The 22,365-nt window shown below is 50.1% G+C and overlaps 1 protein-coding gene across 1 annotated transcript in view; it reads right to left on the minus strand.

The window, feature by feature from the left end:
* Positions 1-21,869, minus strand: part of emc2 (ER membrane protein complex subunit 2) — a 108,934-nt gene extending 87,065 nt beyond the window's left edge. Inside the window, exons 1-2 of the mRNA XM_085993718.1 lie at positions 21,761-21,869; positions 10,332-10,445 (exon numbers count right to left, since the gene is read on the minus strand). Coding sequence (XP_085849844.1) covers positions 10,332-10,445; positions 21,761-21,800 — 154 coding nt within the window. The 5' untranslated portion in view covers positions 21,801-21,869. The remainder of the gene's footprint in view (positions 1-10,331; positions 10,446-21,760) is intronic.
* Positions 21,870-22,365: the final 496 nt, after the last annotated feature.

Genomic DNA, 22,365 nt, shown 5'->3' on the forward strand with positions numbered 1-22,365 from the left:
CTTCTTTACCAAATGTCTCTCCAATGGCACTGTGTGAATCTTTGCAAACTTAAACAATAGTATGGTGCTTCCAGAACTTCTTAAATGTTCATATCACCGATTGCTTTGGAATTTAAACGTAAATAACAGGAAATGTTGCAAGGATTTAAAATCCAAACAAAAATTCCGCTTTGAAATTCGGAAATGTTAAAATTTTGTCTCACATGTAACATGCTGTAAACAACACCTTAAATATTGCCAGCTACATTGGATTTTTGAGAAACTGCCTGAAAAATAATTGAAGAGTTTCTTCTTCACATTCTTTCTGATGTTTTATAAATTTACAAGTAAACTGGTAACTTTCACTGTCATAAAAGTAATTTCCCAACAACAATCAGAAGTAATTATTAAAATTTGCATCCTTGTTTTCAAATCCCTCCAGCCACTGCCCCCTGCCCGCCCCCCACCCCCCCCCCCCCACATCTCTGTAACCTCCTCCAGCCCTACAACCCTGAGATCTCAGCGCTCCTCAAATTCTGGCCTCTTGCACATCCCCGATTTCAATCGTTCCACCACTGGCAGCTGTGCTTTCAGCTACCTGGGCCCTAAACTCTGGAATTCCCTCCCTAAACCTCTCCGCCTCTCTCTCCTCCTTTAAGACGCTCCTTAAAACCTACCTCTTCGACCAAACTTTTGGTCACCAGTCCTATTGTCTCCTTTTGTGACTCGGTGTCAAATTTTGTTTGATTTTGTCCTGTGAAGCACCTTGGGACGTTTTACTACATTAAAGGCGCTATATAAATGCATAGTTGTTATAACTGCAGTACAGCAAGCATGATCCGCAAGTATATATACTTGTAGTGTGCTGTCAAAGCCCTGCCTGGTTATACCAGCCATCGCATGTAACAGGAAAATCGCTTCTGCACAAACACTCCCGCTATAAATGGTGGGGACTGTAGTAATTCCTATGCAGACAGTTAGAAACTGCCTCGGTAAACTTGGCACACTGTAATGACACCCTCCTGTCAGCGGTGGTGCTATAGTGCCTCAGTTCTGCATCTCCCAGGTCCTCAGCCTAAACTACAGAGAAAGTGACAATGATGTCTGCTCGCCCCGGCTGATATATCCCCTGCCATCTAATCCCACTTCATCGGAAGGCTATGTTTGGTCTCGAATGCCCAGTTGCAACGTTAGAGGAGATCGACCAGTGAACACAAAGTTTCAGTCATCCATGTTGAACTGTGGCACAGAAATCTGCACGAGTTACACAGCACCATGCCAAAGAGTGGCACAGGAAGTGCGACAGACAAAATCGTACTCCAGCCACAATGCAGTACCCCAGTAACGTACTCCATTATCAGCTTCTCTGCCTTGTACTGTCACCAAGAATGAATGAAGCGACAGCAAATGAGATTACGAGTTCCAGGACTCCAGAACTTCAATATTGCTTTCTTATTTCTGCAGAGATCTAGTTCAATATTGAGAATGACTGCTCTTCAGTTAACAAAATGCTGGCCATTTCCAGCCAATCTCCATTTCATCCAATTTTGATGGTTAAACTGACACTACCCATCTTCCCTAGCTAGTGGTGTGGCTTCTGACAGTTGATTAAAACAATCCGTGCACAAGTTGATGAGCAGGCTAGAGTGCGGACTGTCTAAGCTGAGACTGAACAAAGGAGTAAAGACGATAAATGTGAATCAAAACTGATTTCTGATAGTCTCATAATAAAACAATTCTGACATTTGACAACACTGGAGCTATATACTGTATGAAGAAGAGGCTCGCCTATAATTATCTTGCATAATTTTTTTTATAGAAAAGTGGGAAAAGTTGGAACTACACACGGTGAGGGAAATTTGTGACGGACAGGACCACATAAAGGTAGGATTAGAATGAAGACAGTTGCAAGTCTGTGGCTTGCACTCGCAGATTTAGTGATTGAAGCAGGGACCACCGCCATCATTTAAGAACAGGTCCGACAGGTGGTTACAGGAAAGGGGAATAAAGGGGTATGGGAACAAGGCGGGTACATGGGATTAGGACACTGCTCCTGTGGAGGATAAAGACCAGCATGGACTGGTTGGGCCGAACGGCCTGTTTCCCTGTTGTAATTTTAGTGTAACAGTAGTTTTAGGTTAACTGCATGAATTGATTAGACAGCAGTACGCTGTGCCTTCTTTTGCTATATATGGTTTGTAAAGGCGTTATAATGAACAATACAAAATAATGACATCCAACATGAGGCATGTTGGCAGGAGTATGGAATTCAGATAGATACTTAAATAGATAGATACTTAAAGAAAAAAATTAAGATCGGCCAACCAACCGTCACTTAATTACGAAATAGAAAAAGGGCTCCTGCCAACACGTGTGCTATTTTGTGCGTAATCATTTCTTGGCTGGAATTGGTAAAGTTTGTCTAGGAGCAACCACACAAACATAATCTTAGAAGCTTTAATAAATTTGGAACTACTGTATTAAGCCGAGTGCAGCTGCAATTTTTTGCAAAATACAGATCTGAAAAACATAATATTATTTCCCGCAGGGAGCATCTGTCCTTTCAAAGATGCATTTCCCTTTCTGCAGGCTAACAGACTTCTTTCTCAAATAATAACAGCACCAAAAATGACGCCATGATCCTCGGAAGCGTCCAGCAGCCTCGTTTAATTTGCTTGTGGTGCTATAATGTATCATCATACCATAGAGTCAAAAAGAAAATTGGTTTCCAGATGTTTAACTTGCTCATGTAGACACGAAAATCATTAGAAAACAATTATTTCATCAACAAAAGACTATGCATGAAATTAAGCGCCAGATGATGAGGTAATGTAATTGTGCAAAGGAATTTCCTCTTCCAGGGATTTCCTGTGGGTCATAGCTGAAAATAAATAAAAGATTTGGAAATTCCACATTCACTCTTTTATGTGAATTCACAGTTTCCGACCTCAGCTGAACCATGCTGTTTTATGTGCATTCATTTTATCCACATAAAATAACATTCAAGCAGAGTCACAGTCATGCGGCACAGAAGGAGGCCATTCGGCCCATCGAGTCAGTTCCGGCTCTCTGTAGAGCAATCCAGTCAGTCCCATTCCCCCGCTCTATCCCCGGAGCCCTGCAAGTTTATTTCCCTCAAGTGCCTATCCAGTCTCCCCTTGAAAACATTGAGTGTCTCCACCTCCACCACTTCCGTCGGCAGCGAATTCCGGGTCCTCACCGCTTACTGTGTAAAAAAGTTTTTCCTCACATCCCCCCCTGTATCTCTTGCCCCAAAACCTGAAATCTGTGTCCACTAATCCTTGTACCATCAGTTAGTGGGAACAGCCTTTCCCCGTCTAGCTTATCCAAACCTGTCTTAATCTTGTACACATCTATCAAATCACCCCGCAACCTCCTTTGCTCTAATATGTCAGCTGTGGCTCAGTTGGTAGCACACTCGCCTCTGAGTCAGAAGGTTGTGGGTTCAAGTCCCACTCTAGGGACATTAAAAAAAGCTAGGCTGACACTCCGGTGCAGTACTGAGGGAGCGCTGTACTGTCGGAGGTGCCGTCTTTCGGATGAGACGTTAAACCGAGGCCCCGTCTGCTCTCTCAGGTGGATGTAAAAGATCCCGTGGCACTATTTTGAAGAAGAGCAGGGGGAGTTCTCCCCGGTGTCCTGGCCAATATTTATCCCTCAATCAACATAACCAAAAAAATTATCTGGTCATTGTCACATTGCTGTTTGCTGGAGCTTGCTGTGCGCAAATTGGCTGCTGTGTTTCCTACATTACAACAGCAACAACACTCCAAAGGTACTTCATTGGCAGTAAAGCGCTTTGAGACGTCCGGTGGTTGCGAAAAGCGTTATATAAATGCAAGTCTTTCTTTCTTCTTTCTTTAATGAAAACAAATCCAGCTTCTCCAACCCGGTCCTTGCAGCCAAAATCCCCCATCCCCGGAACCATTCTGGTAATCTCCTCTGCACCCTCTCAAGGGCCTTCACATCCTTCCTTAAGTGTGGTGACCAGAACTGGACGCAATACTCCAGTTGTGGCCTAACCAGCGCTTTATAAAGGTTCAGCATAACTTCTCTACTTTTGTACTCAATACCTCTATTTATGAAGCCCAAGATCCCATATGCTTTGCTAACCACTCTCTCAATATGTCCCGCCACCTTCAGGGACCTATGCACATTAACTCCCAGGTCACTCTGTCCCTGCACACTCTTTATACTGTGCCATTAAGTGTATATTGTCTCTCCCTGTTCCTTCTGCCAAAATGCATCACCTCACACTTCTCTATATTAAATTCCATCTGCCACTTATACAATAGCAAAATACTGCGGATGCTGGAAATCTGAAATAACAACAGAAAATGCTGGGAGACAGAAACAGAGTTAACGTTTCAGGTCTGGGACCCTTCATCAGAACTGGAAAAAGCTGGAGATTTAACAGATATTAAGCAGGTGCAGAGACAGAGGGGGGGGGTGGGGGGGAGGTTTAGGAGGGGAGGAAGGAATTGAAAGAACATCCTGTACTTTTGTAAGAGGCAGGAAAGATAAAATGTTGCAAATGGGAATGGCAAAAATCATACAGTGTAGCGGTACCACCGGGTGTCCCTTACTTACCTGTACATAATTCCCTTTTAACTTACCTATGTTTGTACATATACTTTACCTGTTCGGGCCGTTGCCCCTTTAAGACGCGACCCAACGCAATGACGTCACGTCGCGCATCACGTTACTCACCTTAACGCGAGCCGGGCCAGCTCGGTCTCCCGCTCCCGCGGCAAGCGCCGGCCTAGCTCGGCCTCCCGCTCCCGACTTCGGCCGCAATGGCCAGCTGCAGTGCCGGGTGAACGCGCCGACGTCATCGCGCACATCACGTGACTGCCCTAAGCGCGGGCAAACGCGATGACGTCACGACGCACATCACGTGATGGCCCCAAGCGCGGGAAACACGATGACGTCATGACACAAACGCGATAACGTCATCGCACAAACCTCCGGACTGCCTAGTCAGTCCTCGTGGCGTCCCCACTGGGGTAAGACCTGTTCCAAGGCTCTCCTGCATTGATCTTTGTTGGTTTCTGTACTTCGTCAAATCCTTCATTAAAAACCTATTGGATTGTTTCTCCTGAGTCGACCTCAGTGATTTGGTTAGGAACACACCTATTCCTACAACAGCATGAAAAATGGGGGCAGGGATTATTATCTGAAATTGTTGAACTCGATGTTGAGTCCAGAAGGCTGTAAAATGCCTAATCGAAAGATGAGGTGCTGTTCCTCGAGCTTATATTGAGCTTCATTGGAACAATGTAATAGGCCGAGGACAGAGAGATCAGAGTGGGAGTGAAGCGGAGAATTAAAGTGACAAGCGACCGGAAGCTCAGGGTCGCCCTTACAGACTGAATGGAGGTGTTCCGCAAAGCGGTCGCCCAATCTGCGTTTGGTCTACACTTCCTCCCACCCCGCTTCCTGTAAGGACATCTGCCACGTGTCTGCCCATTCTGCTAGCCTTTCTATGCCCTGTTGCAGTCGATTAGTATCATCCTCATGGTATGCCACACTCCCAAGTTTGGTGTCATCGGTAAATTTAGAAATTCTACTCTGTATTCCAATATCCAGGTCATTTATATATATATCAAAAAAAGCAGTGGCCCCAACACTGACCCTTGGGGAACACCACTGTCTACCACCCTCCAGTCTGAAAAACAGCCATTTACCACAACTCACTGTTTTCTGTCCTTAAGCCAATTCCTTATCCAAGCTGCCACTGACGTACCTATTCCAAGAGCCTCAATTTTGTTAAGCAGCCTTCTATGTGGTACTTTGTCAAATGCCTTCCTAAAATCCATGTAGACAACATCCACTGCATTCCCTTCATCTGCCTTTTACAAATCCGTGTTGGCTCTCCTTAATTAACTTAAACCTCTCCAAGTGCCTGTTAATTTTTTCCTTGATTATTGTTTCTAAAACTTTACCCACCACTGATGTTAAACTGACCGGCCTGTAGTTACTATGATTGTCCTTGTACCCTTTCTTGTACAATGGTGTCACATTTGCCACTTTCCAATCCTCAGCCACCTCCCCCGCATCTCGGGAAGATTGGAAAATTATGGCAAGCCCTTCTGCTATCTCCTCCCCCAATTCCCTTAGCAACCTGGGATGCAAGCCATCTGGACCAGGCGACTTGTCCACTCTAAGCATACCCAGCCTTTCTAGTACATCCTGTCTATCAATTTTCACCCCTTCCATTACTTCTACCTTTTCCACTTCTACCGATATTTTGTCAGCATCCACCTCCTTAGTAAACACTGATACAAAGTACTCATTGAGTATTCTAGCCTTGCCCTCCGCTTCTAAGCATATATCACCTTCTTTGTCTCTAATAGGCCCCACCCTGCCTCTTACTACCCGCTTACTGTTCACATGCCGGCAGAAGATTTTTGGGTTCCCTTTTATGTTAACCACCATTCTACTCTCATGTTCTCTCTTTGCCAATCTTATTTTCATCTTCACTTGTCCTCTCAACTTACTGTATTTGGTCTGGTTCTCCCTTGAAGAATTCACCTGACATGCATCATACACCCTCTTTTTTTGTTTCATCATCTTCTCTATCTCCCTTGTTATCGAAGGAGCCCTTGCTTTGGTTCCCTTCCCCTTCCCCCTTGAGGAGATATGGTGTGGAGATGCCGGTGTTGGACTGGGGTGGACAAATGTAAGAAATCACATAACACCAGGTTATAGTCCAACAGCTTTATTTGAAATCACAAGCTTTCGGAGCGCTGCTCCTTCGTCAGGTGAAGTGGAGAGATGCATAAAAACACAGCTTATATAGTCAGAGAATAATGTCAGATGTTTACAGGTAATCTTTCTAACTGCCATTTATCACACCTCGGCAGAGAGATAATCACAGCAATCAAAGGTGTAAATGGTGGACCTACAGACGCGATGGACACCTACAGACGCTGAAAGACGCCCTCGTAAGAACGGGATATGACACTCGACTTGTCGATCGACAGTTCCAACGGGCCACAGCGAAAAATCGCATAGACCTCCTCAGAAGACAAACACGAGACACAACCAACAGAGTACCCTTCGTCGTCCAGTACTTCCCCGGAGCGGAGAAACTACGCCATGTTCTTCGCAGCCTTCAACGTCATTGATGACGACGAACACCTCGCTAAGGCCATCCCCACGCCTCCACTACTCGCCTTCAAACAGCCGCCTAACCTCAAACAGACCATCGTTCGCAGCAAATTACCCAGCTTTCAGGAGAACAGCGACCACGATACCACACAACCCTGCCACAGCAACCTCTGCAAGACATGCCAGATCATCAACACAGATACCATCATCACACGTGAGGACACCACCCACCAGGTACATGGTACATACTCATGTGACCCCGCCAACGTTGTCTACCTCATACGTTGCAGGACGGAGCATGGTACATCGGCGAGACCATGCAGACACTGCGACAACGGATGAACGGACACCACGCAACAATCGCCAGGCAGGAGTGTTCCCTCCCAGTCGGGGAACACTTCAGCAGTCAAGGACATTCAGCCTCTGATCTCCGGGTAAGCATTCTCCAAGGCGGCCTTCGAGACACACGACAACGCAAAATCGTCGAGCAGAAACTGATAGCCAAGTTCCGCACCCATGAGGACGGCCTCAACCGAGATCTTGGGTTCATGTCACGCTACATGTAACCCCACCTGATGTAGGGTCATCCAGACTCGAGTCGTTGTTGGCTTGTTCTCTCCACACCGATGCGGCCGGACCTGCTGTGATTTCCAGCAAAAAAAATGTTTTTTGTCTGTTTTTTTGTTTTTCATACAGATCCCAGCATCTGCAACATTTGACCTCTTGTGACCCCACCTCATTGTTCTTTGATGTAATGTTTTCCTGACTGACCTGTTTGGACACCATTTACACCTTTGATTGCTGTGATTATCTCTCTGCCGAGGTGTGATAAATGGCAGTTAGAAAGATTACCTGTAAACATCTGACATTATTCTCTGACTATATAAGCTGTGTTTTTATGCATCTTTCCACTTCACCTGACGAAGGAGCAGCGCTCCGAAAGCTTGTGATTTCAAATAAAGCTGTTGGACTATAACCTGGTGTTGTGTGATTTCTTACACTTGAGGAGATAGTGAGGGTTCAGAGCTAGTATGTTCCCTTAAAGAAAAAGAGTGGGACTAACATATCTAGAGCTCCCTTGATGTCAATGGGCATACAGGGTAGGATAAAGAAAATAAGTGAAGCTTATGACAGATACCGAGGGCTCAATACTGCAGAAACCCTAGAGGAGTATAGAAAGTGCAGGGGTGAAATTAAAAGAAAATTAGGAAAGTAAAGAGAGGGCATGAAAAAATATGGGCAAGTAAAATCCAAGGAAAACCCAAAGATTTTATAAATACATTAAGAGCAAGAGGACAACTAAAGTAAGAGTAGGGCCTATTAGGGACCATAAAGGTAACCTGTGTGTGGAGGCGGAAGACATGGGTATTAATGAATACTTCCCATCTGTTTTCACAAAAGAGAGGAATGATGCAGACATTGCAATCAGTGAGGAGGAGTGTGAAATATTAGATGAAATAAACATAGTGAAAGAGGAAGTATTACGGGGTTTAGCATCTTTGAAAGTGAATAAATCCCCAGGCCCGGATGAAATGTATCCCAGACTGGTAATCCTCTCTGGCTACAGGTGTGGTGCCGGAGGACTGCTAATGTGGTACCATTGTTTAAAAAGGGAGAAAGGGATAGACCAAGTAATTACAGGCCAGTCAGTCTAACCTTGGTGCTGGGAAAATTTATTGGAAAAAATTCTGAGGGACAGGATAAATCTTCATTTAGAAAGACACGGATTAATCAGGAACAGTCAGCATAGATTTGTTAAGAGAAGGTCGTGTCTGACTAACTTGATTGAATTTTTTGAGGAGGTAACAAGGAGGGTCGATGAGGGTAGTGCATTTGATGTAGTCTATATGGATTTTAGCAAGGCTTTTGATAAGGTCCCGCATGGCAGACTGGTCATGAAAGTAAAAGCCCATGGGATCCAAGGCAAAGTGGCAAGTTGGATCCAAAATTGGTTCAGAGGCAGGAAACAAAGGGTAATGGTCGAAGGGTGTTTTTGTGACTGGAAGGCTGTTTCCAGTGGGGTTCCGCAGGGCTCAGTACTGGGTCCTTTGCTTTTGGTCATATATATCAATGATTTGGACTTGAATGTGGGAAGTTTGCAGATGATACAAAAATTGGCCATGTGGTTGATAATGAAGAAGAAAGCTGCAGGAAGATATCAATGGACTGGTCAGGTGGGCAGAACAGTGGCAAATGGAATTCAATCCGGAGAAGTGTGAGGTAATGCATTTGGGGAGGGCTAACAAGGCAAGGGAATACACATTAAATGGTAGGACACTGAGAAGTGCAGAGGATCAGAGGGACCTTGGAGTGCATGTCCACAGATCCCTGAAGGTAGCAGGACAGGTAGATAAGGTGGTTAAGAAGACATACAGGATACTTGCCTTTATTAGCCGAGGCATAGAATACAAGAGCAGGGAGGTTATGCTTGAACTGTATAAAACACTAGTTAGGCCACAGCTAGAATACTGCGTGCAGTTCTGGTCACCACATTACAGGAAGGATGTGATTGCACTAGAGAGGGTGCAGAGGAGATTTACGAGGATGTCGCCTGGGCTGGGGAATTTTTGCTATGAAGAAAGATTGGATAGGCTGGGGTTTTCTTTGGAACAGAGGAGGCTGAGAGGAGACCTAATTGAGATGTATAAAATTATGAGGGGACTAGAGTGGACAGGAAGGGCCTCTTTTCCTTAGCAGAGGGATCGATAACCAGGGGGCATAGATTTAAAGTAATTGGTTGGAAGTTTAGAGGGGAGTTGAGGAGAACCTTTTTCACCCAGAGGGTGGCGGGGGTCTGGAACTCACTGCCTGAAAGGGTGGTAGAGGCAGAAACCCTCATCACATTTAAAAAGTACTTGGATATGCACTTGAAGTGCCGTAACCTACAAGGATACGGACCAAGTGCTGGAAAGTGGGATTAGGGTGGATAGCTCTTTGTCAGCTGGCACGGACTAACAAGGCAAGGGAATACACAATGAATGGTAGGACCCTAGGAAGGACAGAGGATCAGAGAGACCTTGGTGTGCATGGACATAGATCCCTGAAGGCAGCAGGACAGGTAGATAAGATGGTTAAAAAGGCATATGGGGTACTTGCCTTCATTAGCCGAGGCAGAGAATATAAGAGCAGGGAGGTTATGATGGAGCTGTACAAAACGCTAGTTAGGCCACAGCTGGAATACTGTGTGCAGTTCTGGTCGCCAATAATCCTATACTCACTGTCATCTCCAAGTTTTGATGCATGGTCACTTATAAGCTCTTCGCCGACTTCCACGATCTGCTCACTGTTGCGATAGTTCTCGTCCCGCCATTTCCTCAGCTTGTCACGCATGTCTGAAAAATCAGAAGAAAACTTTTGAGTAAGTAGCAAAGTAAGAAATTGGATTCATGCCGAAAAACTATTATAACCAGGGTCTTCGGAGATTTGAAGATGTGTAATAAAATGAGGATGACAATTTTCTCCACATTGTAATTTCTCATCAACAAAATGAATTAATACATCGTGCCCATCAATAAAAGGCATACGGAATATCAAATTACAAACTTGACTCAATTCCCTCTAGCAGATGATTCCTCTAGCATTTCGCAGGCTGAGACACTTCTGATCCTTGTCTTGTGAACGGCAGTGGACATTTTGCACACTGAGGCAACGGGCATCACAGAAACGCCAGTCATGACAGCAACGTGGTCAGGGACAATGCAACAGAAATGGAGACTATGGGGGGGGCAGCGCCGAAATATAGATCCTTAACCCTGCCACACCTCCTCCCACAGAGGTTCCCAATCTCAGCCACAGTGCTACGGGAGGATGCCCAATCAAAAGGGGAATGGTGATTCCTAGGTCACTGTTGCATAGCTCTAATGGCTGACTGAAGAGCAACAATGGTACAGACGCAGGAGCACATTTATTATTCATTTTCGGGATATGATTGTCGCTGCCAAGTCCGGCATTTATTGCCCATCCCCAGTTGCCCTTGAGAAGGTGATGATGGGCCACGTTCTTGAACCACTGCAGTCCATGTGTTAAAGGTACTCCCAACACTGTTAGGTAGGCAGTTCCAGGATTTTGACCCAGCGACGATGAAGGAACGGCGATATATTTCCAAGTCAGGATGGTGTGCGACTTGGAGGTGGTGGTGTTCCCATCCAACTGCAGCCCCTGTCCTTCTAGGTGGTAGAGGCCGCGGGTTTGGGAGGTGCTGTCGAAGAAGCCTTGGCGAGTTGCTGCAGTGCATCTTGTAGATGGTACACACTGCAGTCACGGTGCGCCGGTGGTGGAGGGAGTGAATGTTTAAGGTGGTGGATGGGCTGCCGATCATTCAACCCTTTCAGCTGTACAGGCCCAGTAGGTGAGACAATAACACATTTCATACTAAAACTAAATCAACTTTAGGTGTCAGCCATGGCTCAGTGGTAGCACTCTTGTCTCTGAGACAGAAGGTTTTGGTTTGAAGTCCCCACTGCAGAAACTTGATCACATAATAGAGGCTGACTCTTCAGTGCAGTACTGAGGGAGTGCTGCACTGTCGGAGGTGCCGTGTTCCAGATGACAGATTAAACCGAGGTTCGGTCTGCCCTCTCAGGTGGACGTTGAACATCCCACGGCAATATTTCGAAGAGCAGGGAAGTTCTTCCCGGTGTCCTGGCCAGTGCTTATCCCACAAACAACATCACTAAATCAGAATATCTGGTCATTTACCTCATTGCTGTTTGCAGGAGCTTGCTGTGTGCAATTGGCTGCCGCATTTCCTACATTACAACAGTGACTACACTTCAAAAGTACTTCATTGACTGTAAAGTGCTTTGAAGTTGTGAAAAGAGCTGTATAAATGCAAGTCTTTCTTTTAATGTGCTTCTTCTTGAGCAAAGGTATGAGAATAATAGCACCATTTGTGCCAGGCCTATAACAAACCATATGTCTGGCATCTAGTGCCTAAACTTCAATCCAACAGGTGCTTGGCTAACTGCAATTAGATACAACAATCCATAAGTCATGTTCTAGTCGAATCCATCGTCATCCTAATAAATCTATCAATTTTTACAGAATGTTCAAACTCACAAACAAAAGAATGGCTTGTGATGACAATGTGCTTTGCAATAATATAAAAGCTATGAGTAATGGAATCACGGTAGGAGATCTTCAGACAGAAATTGTTGGGAGTGGGCACTGAACTATAATTCAGGCCACTGACAAGAGTGGTGCAGAAACCTTTACAGCTTCCAGCACATGGAAAGCGTGAACGGAGCTGGACACTGCCAGGTTCGAGACTGCCAACGAGTACACTTCACCTTGCTTGACATGAAAATGCGCAAGACTGACCTAGTCTTAGCCGTGATCAATCTTTGCATTCGGAGCTTTCAAAATCTGGCCTGCGGGACTCGTTTCAGCCAGTCAAAATCCAGTTTTGCTCCCATCTCCAAAATGGATGGCAGCACCAATGGAAAGGGGAAAGAAAGCAGGTGATAGGTTTTAGAGTTCGTTTTCAGGGAAATACAGCACAGAAGGGAGAGATAAGCGACAAATCAACGTCAGTTTAACAAAATTCGCAACCTTGCTTTCAAATCCCTCCATGGCCTCACCCCTCTATCTCTGTAATCTCCTCCAGCCCTACAACCCTCCGAGATCTCTGTGCTCCTCCAACTCTGGCCTCTTAAACATCCCAGATTTTAATCGCTCCACCATTGGCGGCCGTGCCTTCAGCTGCCGAGGCCCTAAGCTCTGGAATTCCCTCCCTAAACCTCTCCGCCTCTCTTTCCTTCTTCAAGATGCTCCTTAAAACCTACACCTGTCCCAGTATCTCCTTATATGGCTCGGTGTCAAATGTTGTTTGATAATGTTCCTGTGAAGCGCCTTGGGACGTTTTGTGTCAAAGGCGCTATATAAATACAAGTTGTTGTGTTTCTTTTCTACCTCTCTAACTCTTTGTTTCTCTCCCTGTCCTTTTCTGCTCATTCTGAGTTCTGCTGGGAGGTGGCAGGTGGCATGGTGTGACCAAGAGAGGAGCCACCAGCTGTCGCAGGCTGCGGGGATATTGTGGCCCTCACCGACTTCCTTAACATCCCCTCCACCAATCACTCCTGCTTCACCCCCCCCGCCCCACTCACTCTCATCACATCCCTTATCCTCGCAACTTTCAAACACCCCTCCCTACCACCCTCTCCACACTCATTCCTTCAAACTACAGGAAACTCTTTATTATCCGGCACCGACGGGACCGGCGTGGTGCCGGTTTATCAAAAAGTCCGGATTACAGAGAGGTATAGTTAAAAGGTACGAGAGCTCCGTACACAGCAACAAATCCAGGCTTCCCTGTTGCTTAGCAACAGCTGCAGGAACTCCGGCCACAGACCAAGCGTCCCTGTTGCTTAGCAACAAGTGCAGACCCCCAGTTACACAGCCACAGATCCAGAAACGGCCACTAATATGAAGTAAAACTTACCTTAAACTACTCCTGAATTTTGACGGTTAACTGAGATTTCCGGTTGTTTAGATGCCGGGAAATCGAGAGTTTCCTGTACCTGCTCGAATCCCCGGGCCTTCCTTCCACTTCACCCCAACCTTCCATCCATTTGCACCCACTCCCTCACCCAAGGGCTAATGGTGGCACCCTTTTTCTTTTCCTCAGAAGCTTTGTATGCCAGAAACGTTCAACCTGCTTTTGTTCACTGCCGTCCTTCCCCAGTTTGAGCCTATATGTGACTCCAGTCCCACACCAACGTGGTCGATTCCTAACTGCCCTCTGAAGTGGCCTAGTGAGTCATTCAGCTGCATCAAACTGCTACCAGCAGGTCAAGAAGGCCTTCACCACCTTCTCAGGTCAACTAGGGATGGGCAATGACGCCAGCCTTGCCAGCAATGCCCACATCCGAGAATTAATTTTTTTTAAGTATTGTTTTGAAACTCAAAATTAAAAAGAACTAGACGGAAAAAAACGTTTTTTTGCCAGGTTTCCCCGATTGTTTACAGGTAAATGCAAGGCTGGGGAGGGCTCGGCGGGTCCATCACTCGGGAATGCCAAGTTAATTTGTTTCAGTTGGTGCAACAATCGGGACACTGCAATTACCCTCAGCATCCCTGGACCAGGAAAGGGAATCAGCCAGGATTCCTGCTCCTGATCACCAGCCAGTGAACCTCAGCTTCCGTTGACCCCACCCTGCCTCGCAGACTCTGACTCACCCACCAAGCTTTCCTCCCTCACTGGGGGGAAATTTCTAACTTCCACATTGTGGTTGTCTAGCGTGGGAGTTACCTGAGCAAAATGGCGGCATAATACAGGAAACTCTCGATTTACCGGCACCTAAATACAGGAAACTTTGTGCTATCCGGCACCCACGGGACCGAGCTGCTGCCGTTGCCTCAAAACTGCCGTACTCTCCAGAGTTAATGTTGAGAGATACGGAGATTCTTATCTCTGTATTTGACAACAAACACTGTTGCTTAGCAACAGCTTCTAAATACTCGGGTGTGGCCCTAAAGCTCTGTAGCTGAAGCTGTTGCTATAGCTACAGACCTTGCACAGCTTGACTGTTCAAACAAAGCAAAAAAAACAAACAAAAAGAATAAAAAACGGCTGCTGATTTTTGCCGGTGGCTCCAGATTGACGGATAGCTCACCTCCGGATAGCACAAAGTTTCCTGTAACCGGAAATCTCTGTTAACTGGCAAAATTCAGGAGTAGGTTCAGGTAAGTTTTACTTCATATTAGTGGCCGTTCCTGAATCTGTGGCTGTGTAATTGGGCTTCTTGCACCTGTTGCTAAGCAACAGGGAAGCCTGGATTTGTTGCTGTGTACGGAGCTCTCATACCTTTTAACTATACCTCGCTGTAATCCGGACTTTTTGATAAACCGGCACCACGCCAGTCTCGTCGGTGCCGGATAAAAAAAGTTTCCTGTACATTGAATTACCGGAGCCCGTTCCAGCTCCATGACTCAGCGTGCATTCCAGACAAACAGCTCTTTAATTATTCATCCCCACTGCTCGGATCTTGAAACACAGCAGCCTACGAATTGTGGTGTGGGGGGTGGGGTTATAGTCCCAGCCTTACTGTCAGCGAATTCAACAATGCAGCTAGCACATGAGGTTTGTACAGCAATGTATTTCTTTCTACAGATTGAATATGCTTCCATCAAGAATATGATGTGCGATCTATAGTACAAGTATTAGTAAGCACTCTGTCACTTAACCAACAGACAGTAGGCTATCAAATTAATACAGACTTGTCACTAGGCTTACAGGACATTCATACCAATACAAACGTTAAAAAGACACCCTTAAACCAACACAATACGACACTGTGCAACAGCCTTGTGATACTCTTAACTCATTACTCCCACTGCACCACTACCAGTCCAACCACCTACAGTATTGAAAGTGTCAAATAGCATAAAAAACTACTGCTGTGCTTATAGTTCAAATGGACAAAGTAAGGAAATTTCACACCAACCACAATACTGTGCTGGGATTATTTGCATAGTACCCTGTGAGCACATCCAAACTGCAGGAATGGAGGCCATGTAGATGGATCTTGAGTCCATATTGGTGACTCTGTCCAAGCACCCATTATCAGCTCGCTCCGTGCATGGGGCATCACAAGTGTGAGGACATATAGTTGCAATCTGCCTTTACTATTATTCTATAGAAAAAATAATTCCTTACGGCACAGTAAGGAGCAGCAGCAGCAATTCTGCCAGCTCAGCAACTTCCCAGTGATGAAAGAGGAAACTGTTTTGATACACTTAAAGGAACTTTTTAATAAAACAGGCATGTACATTTTTCCTTTTGACAAAGAAAGAACTTGTATTTCTAAAGCAACTTTCACCACCTCAGGACATCCCAAAGCACTTTAAGACCAAAGTACCTTCGAAGTGTTGTCACTATTATAATGTAAAGAAACACAGCAGCCAATTTGCACACAGCAAGCTCCCACAAACAGCAATGTGATAATGACCAGATAATCTGTTAGTGACGTTGATTGAGGGATAAATATTGGCCAGGATACCGGGGATAACTCCACTGCTGTTTTATGGAATAGTGTCACGGGATCTTTTACATCCGTCTGAGAGGGCAGATAGGGCCTTGATTTAACATCTCATCCAAAAAACAACACCTCCAACAATGCAGCACTCCCACAGCACTGCACTGGAGTGTCAACATAGATTTTGGTGCTCAAGTCTGTGTAGTGGGCCTTGAACCCACAACCTTCTGACTCAGACACAAGAGTGCGACCCACTGAGCCACAGCTGACATGTTAAGGGATAAATATGGGCCAGGTCACCAGGAGAACTCCCCTGCTCTTCTTCATAGAGAGACATGGGATCTTTTACATTCATCTGGTTTCAGTAAAAGTGACCATGAAGCTGTTGGTTTGTTGTAAAAACACAACTGGTTCACAAATGTCCTTTAGGGAAAGGAACCTGAATTCCTTGTGGTCAGTGCACAACTGCCAACACAGCCCGGACCAGGTGGCGCACAAGCTTGCTAAGTATATTCAGCCGAGTTCACCTTTCTACCCCATGGATGGATGCTCACTTTTCAGCACCATAGACTGTTATTTTGCAGTTCTAGGAACATTGCCCACTTGGCAATCTCTCTTCCTCTGCTTCCCAAACCCTAATCTCCACTTGTACCACCTCAAGGACTGAAGGTTTGAAAGCTTTCATCCACCTGCCCTGCGCCATCTTAAATAAACTTGTTGCACCAGAATTCCACAGCAGAAAACTCCTTCACACATCATCCTTGCACCCCACAACCCCAGGTCCTTGCCCTTATAAGGGCAAGGACCTGGGGTTGGGGGGTGCAAGGTCCATAGTCTCCTATCCAATTACACAAATCCACTGCCTGTTGCCCAGGCCTGTACCCTCCGCTCCTGCAACCAGATGGCCCAGATCTCCACCCCCTCCCCGAATCAAACGACCATCTTTCAGTTGATGCAGCCCTTGCCCACCTCACCTTGTCAACCTCACCTTGTCACATCCTCCAACCATGCACTCCCCTCACACCCACCTCCTGTGCCTCTTCCCACCCGGCCTGTATGCCAATTTCCCACCCACATGCCTCTTTCTCCCCTTACCTTGTGTACCCCCTACCTCTCCCCTATCCTTGTCTCCCCCCCCACCTCCCCCCCACTCCCCTATCCATGTGTCCCCCCCTCTCCCCATCCTTGTGTCCCCCCCACCTCTCCCCTATCCTTGTGTCCCCCGCCTCCCCTATCCTTGTGTCCCCCCGCCTCCCCTATCCTTGTGTCCCCCCCACTCCCCTATCCTTGTGTCCGCCACCTCCCCTATCCTTGTGTCCCTCCCCTCCCCTATCCTTGTGTCCCCCCCTCTCCCTGTGTCCCCCCCTCTCCTTGTGTCCCCCCCTATCCTTGTGTCCCCCCCTCCCCTATCCTTGTGTCCCCCCCTATCCTTGTGCCCCCCCTCCCCTATCCTTGTGTCCCCCCCTCTCCCCTATCCTTGTGTCCCCCCTCTCCCCTATCCTTGTGTCCCCCCTCTCCCCTATCCTTGTGTCCACCCTCCCCTATCCTTGCGTCCCCCCCTCCCCTATCCTTGTGCCCCCCCTCCCCTATCCTTGTGCCCCCCCTCCCCTATCCTTGTGCCCCCCCTCCCCTATCCTTGTGCCCCCCTCTCCCCTATCCTTGCGTCCCCCCCTCTCCCCTATCCTTGCGTCCCCCCCTCTCCCCTATCCTTGCGTCCCCCCCTCTCCCCTATCCTTGTGTCCCCCCCTCTCCCCTATCCTTGTGTCCCCCCCTCTCCCCTATCCTTGTCCCCCCTCTCCCCTATCCTTGTGTCCCCCCTCTCCCCTATCCTTGTGTCCCCCCTCTCCCCTATCCTTGTGTCCCCCCCCTCCCCTATCCTTGTGTCCCCCCCTCTCCCCTATCCTTGTGTCCCCCTCTCCCCTATCCTTGTCCCCCCTCTCCCCTATCCTTGTGTCCCCCCTCTCCCCTATCCTTGTGTCCCCCCTCTCCCCTATCCTTGTGTCCCCCCCCTCTCCCCTATCCTTGTGTCCCCCCCTCTCCCCTATCCTTGTGTCCCCCCCTCTCCCCTATCCTTGTGTCCCCCCTCTCCTTGTGTCCCCCCCTCTCCCCTATCCTTGTGTCCCCCCCTCTCCCCTATCCTTGTGTCCCCCCCTCTCCCCTATCCTTGTGTCCCCCCCTCTCCCCTATCCTTGTGTCCCCCCTCTCCCCTATCCTTGTGTCCCCCATCTCGTGTCCCCCCCTCTCCTTGTGTCCCCCCCTATCCTTGTGTCCCCCCTCTCCCCTATCCTTGTGTCCCCCCTCTCCCCTATCCTTGTGTCCCCCCTCTCCCCTATCCTTGTGTCCCCCCTCTCCCCTATCCTTGTGTCCCCCCTCTCCCCTATCCTTGTGTCCCCCCTCTCCCCTATCCTTGTGTCCCCCCCTCTCCCCTATCCTTGTGTCCCCCCTCTCCCCTATCCTTGTGTCCCCCATCTCGTGTCCCCCCCTCTCCTTGTGTCCCCCCCCTATCCTTGTGTCCCCCCTCTCCCCTATCCTTGTGTCCCCCCTCTCCCCTATCCTTGTGTCCCCCCCCTCTCCCCTATCCTTGTGTCCCCCCCTCTCCCCTATCCTTGTGTCCCCCCCTCTCCCCTATCCTTGTGTCCCCCCTCTCCCCTATCCTTGTGTCCCCCCTCTCCCCTATCCTTGTGTCCCCCCTCTCCCCTATCCTTGTGTCCCCCCCTCTCCCCTATCCTTGCGTCCCCCCCTCTCCCCTATCCTTGCGTCCCCCCCTCTCCCCTATCCTTGCGTCCCCCCCTCTCCCCTATCCTTGTGTCCCCCCTCTCCCCTATCCTTGTGTCCCCCCCTCCCCTATCCTTGTGTCCCCCCCTCTCCCCTATCCTTGTGTCCCCCCCTCTCCCCTATCCTTGTGTCCCCCCTCTCCCCTATCCTTGTGTCCCCCCTCTCCCCTATCCTTGTGTCCCCCCCTCTCCCCTATCCTTGCGTCCCCCCCTCTCCCCTATCCTTGCATCCCCCCCTCTCCCCTATCCTTGTGTCCCCCCTCTCCCCTATCCTTGTGTCCCCCCCTCTCCCCTATCCTTGTCCCCCCTCTCCCCTATCCTTGTGTCCCCCCCTCTCCCCTATCCTTGTCCCCCCTCTCCCCTATCCTTGTGTCCCCCCTCTCCTTGTGTCCCCCCTCTCCCCTATCCTTGTGTCCCCCCCTCTCCCCTATCCTTGTGTCCCCCCCTCTCCCCTATCCTTGTGTCCCCCCTCTCCCCTATCCTTGTGTCCCCCCCTCTCCCCTATCCTTGTGTCCCCCCTCTCCCCTATCCTTGTGTCCCCCCCTCTCCCCTATCCTTGTGTCCCCCCCTCTCCCCTATCCTTGTGTCCCCCCCTCTCCCCTATCCTTGTGTCCCCCCTCTCCCCTATCCTTGTGTCCCCCCTCTCCCCTATCCTTGTGTCCCCCCTCTCCCCTATCCTTGTGTCCCCCCCTCTCCCCGTGTCCCCCCCTCTCCCCTATCCTTGTGTCCCCCCTCTCCCCTATCCTTGTGTCCCCCCTCTCCCCTATCCTTGTGTCCCCCCTCTCCCCTATCCTTGTGTCCCCCATCTCGTGTCCCCCCTCTCTTGTGTCCCCCCCCTATCCTTGTGTCCCCCCCTCCCCTATCCTTGTGTCCCCCCTCTCCTTGTGTCCCCCCCTTCTCCTTGTGTCCCCCCCTCTCCTTGTGTCCCCCCCTCTCCCCTATCCTTGTGTCCCCCCCCTCTCCCCTATCCTTGTGTCCCCCCCCCTCTCCCCTATCCTTGTGTCCCCCCTCTCCCCTATCCTTGTGTCCCCCCTCTCCCCTATCCTTGTGTCCCCCCCTCTCCCCTATCCTTGTGTCCCCCCTCTCCCCTATCCTTGTGTCCCCCCCTCTCCCCTATCCTTGTGTCCCCCCTCTCCCCTATCCTTGTGTCCCCCCTCTCCCCTATCCTTGTGTCCCCCCTCTCCCCTATCCTTGTGTCCCCCATCTCGTGTCCCCCCCCTCTCTTGTGTCCCCCCCCTATCCTTGTGTCCCCCCCTCCCCTATCCTTGTGTCCCCCCTCTCCTTGTGTCCCCCCCTCTCCTTGTGTCCCCCCCTTCTCCTTGTGTCCCCCCCTCTCCTTGTGTCCCCCCCTCTCCCCTATCCTTGTGTCCCCCCCCTCTCCCCTATCCTTGTGTCCCCCCCCCTCTCCCCTATCCTTGTGTCCCCCCTCTCCCCTATCCTTGTGTCCCCCCTCTCCCCTATCCTTGTGTCCCCCCCTCTCCCCTATCCTTGTGTCCCCCCTCTCCCCCTATCCTTGTGTCCCCCCCTCTCCCCTATCCTTGTGTCCCCCTCTCCCTATCCTTGTGTCCCCCCTCTCCCCTATCCTTGTGTCCCCCCCTCTCCCCGTGTCCCCCCCCTCTCCCCGTGTCCCCCCCTCCCCTATCCTTGTGTCCCCCCCTCTCCCCTATCCTTGTGTCCCCCCTCTCCCCTATCCTTGTGTCCCCCCTCTCCCCTATCCTTGTGTCCCCCATCTCGTGTCCCCCCCTCTCGTGTCCCCCCCCTATCCTTGTGTCCCCCCTCTCCTTGTGTCCCCCCCTCCCCTATCCTTGTGTCCCCCCCCTCTCCTTGTGTCCCCCCCTTCTCCTTGTGTCCCCCCCCTCTCCTTGTGTCCCCCCCCTCTCCCCTATCCTTGTGTCCCCCCCCTCCCCTATCCTTGTGTCCCCCCCCCTCTCCCCTATCCTTGTGTCCCCCCTCTCCCCTATCCTTGTGTCCCCCCTCTCCCCTATCCTTGTGTCCCCCCCTCTCCCCTATCCTTGTGTCCCCCCTCTCCCCTATCCTTGTGTCCCCCCCTCTCCCCTATCCTTGTGTCCCCCCCTCTTCCCCCTATCCTTGTGTCCCCCCCTCTCCCCGTGTCCCCCCCTCCCCTATCCTTGTGTCCCCCCCTCTCCTTGTGTCCCCCCTCTCCCCTATCCTTGTGTCCCCCCTCTCCCCTATCCTTGTGTCCCCCATCTCGTGTCCCCCCCTCTCGTGTCCCCCCCCTATCCTTGTGTCCCCCCTCTCCTTGTGTCCCCCCCTCCCCTATCCTTGTGTCCCCCCCCTCTCCTTGTGTCCCCCCCCTCTCCTTGTGTCCCCCCCTTCTCCTTGTGTCCCCCCTCTCCTTGTGTCCCCCCCCTCTCCCCTATCCTTGTGTCCCCCCCCTCCCCTATCCTTGTGTCCCCCCCCTCTCCTTGTGTCCCCCCCCATCCTTGTGTCCCCCCCTCTCCCCTATCCTTGTGTCCCCCCCTCTCCCCCCTCTCCTTGTGTCCCCCCCCTCTCCCCTATCCTTGTGTTCCCCCCTCTCCCCTATCCTTGTGTTCCCCCCCTCTCCCCTATCCTTGTGTTCCCCCCCTCTCCCCTATCCTTGTGTTCCCCCCCTCTCCCTATCCTTGTGTTCCCCCCCTATCCTTGTGTCCCCCACCCTATTCCCTATCCTGGTGTCCCCTTCCTCTCCCCCAGTGACCCCCCCCGCCCCCGGGTGCCGGTGCAGACTCAGGTGGAATTCCCTCCCCGGGAGTGTGTCCAGTGAGCGGCAGGCCCAGCAGTTCAGTTCGGGGCGGCGCCACACTGCCAGGCCCGCTGGGACAGGCGGGGCCCTTACCCGAGCTGGCCTGGGGATTTTTCCCCTTCCTCCCTCGGCACAGCCCAGGAGCTGCCACTCACCCTCCCAGGTCACATCGTACATCTCCGCCACCGACGCCATCTTGTCTGCGCGATCACGTGACTCGGCATCTGACGTCACACGCCCCGTTCCTTCATCCCCCCTCTCCCATCCAATCGGAGCGGGCGATACCCGTGCGGGGCTGCGCACGCGCACCCACCCGGCCTGCCGCTAGGGGGCGGGGCTCCAGGTGTGAATGACAGGCGAGCCAAGGGGGCGGGGCCCATTGTGATGTAATCAGCCTGTGCGGCGTTACATTCCATATGCCACCTGTCTGTCCCACTCCCCTGTCTGTCCCAACACACCTGTCTGCCCAACTCTGTCCAACACACCTGTCTGTCCCACTCCCCTGTCTATCCCAACACACCTGTCTGCCCAACTCTGTCCATCACACCTGTCTGTCCCACTCCCCCTGTCTGTCCAACACACCTGTCTGCCCAACTCTGTCCATCACACCTGTCTGTCCCAACACACCTGTCTGCCCAACTCTGTCCATCACACCTGTCTGTCCCACTCTCCTGTCTGTCCCAACACACCTGTCTGCCCAACTCTGTCCAACACACCTGTCTGTCCCACTCCCCTGTCTGCCCAACACCAACTGTCTGTC

Source organism: Somniosus microcephalus, chromosome 7, assembly GCF_052327205.1.
Source record: "Somniosus microcephalus isolate GS21.2 chromosome 7, FLI_Smic_1.0, whole genome shotgun sequence".
Lineage (NCBI taxonomy): Eukaryota > Metazoa > Chordata > Chondrichthyes > Squaliformes > Somniosidae > Somniosus > Somniosus microcephalus.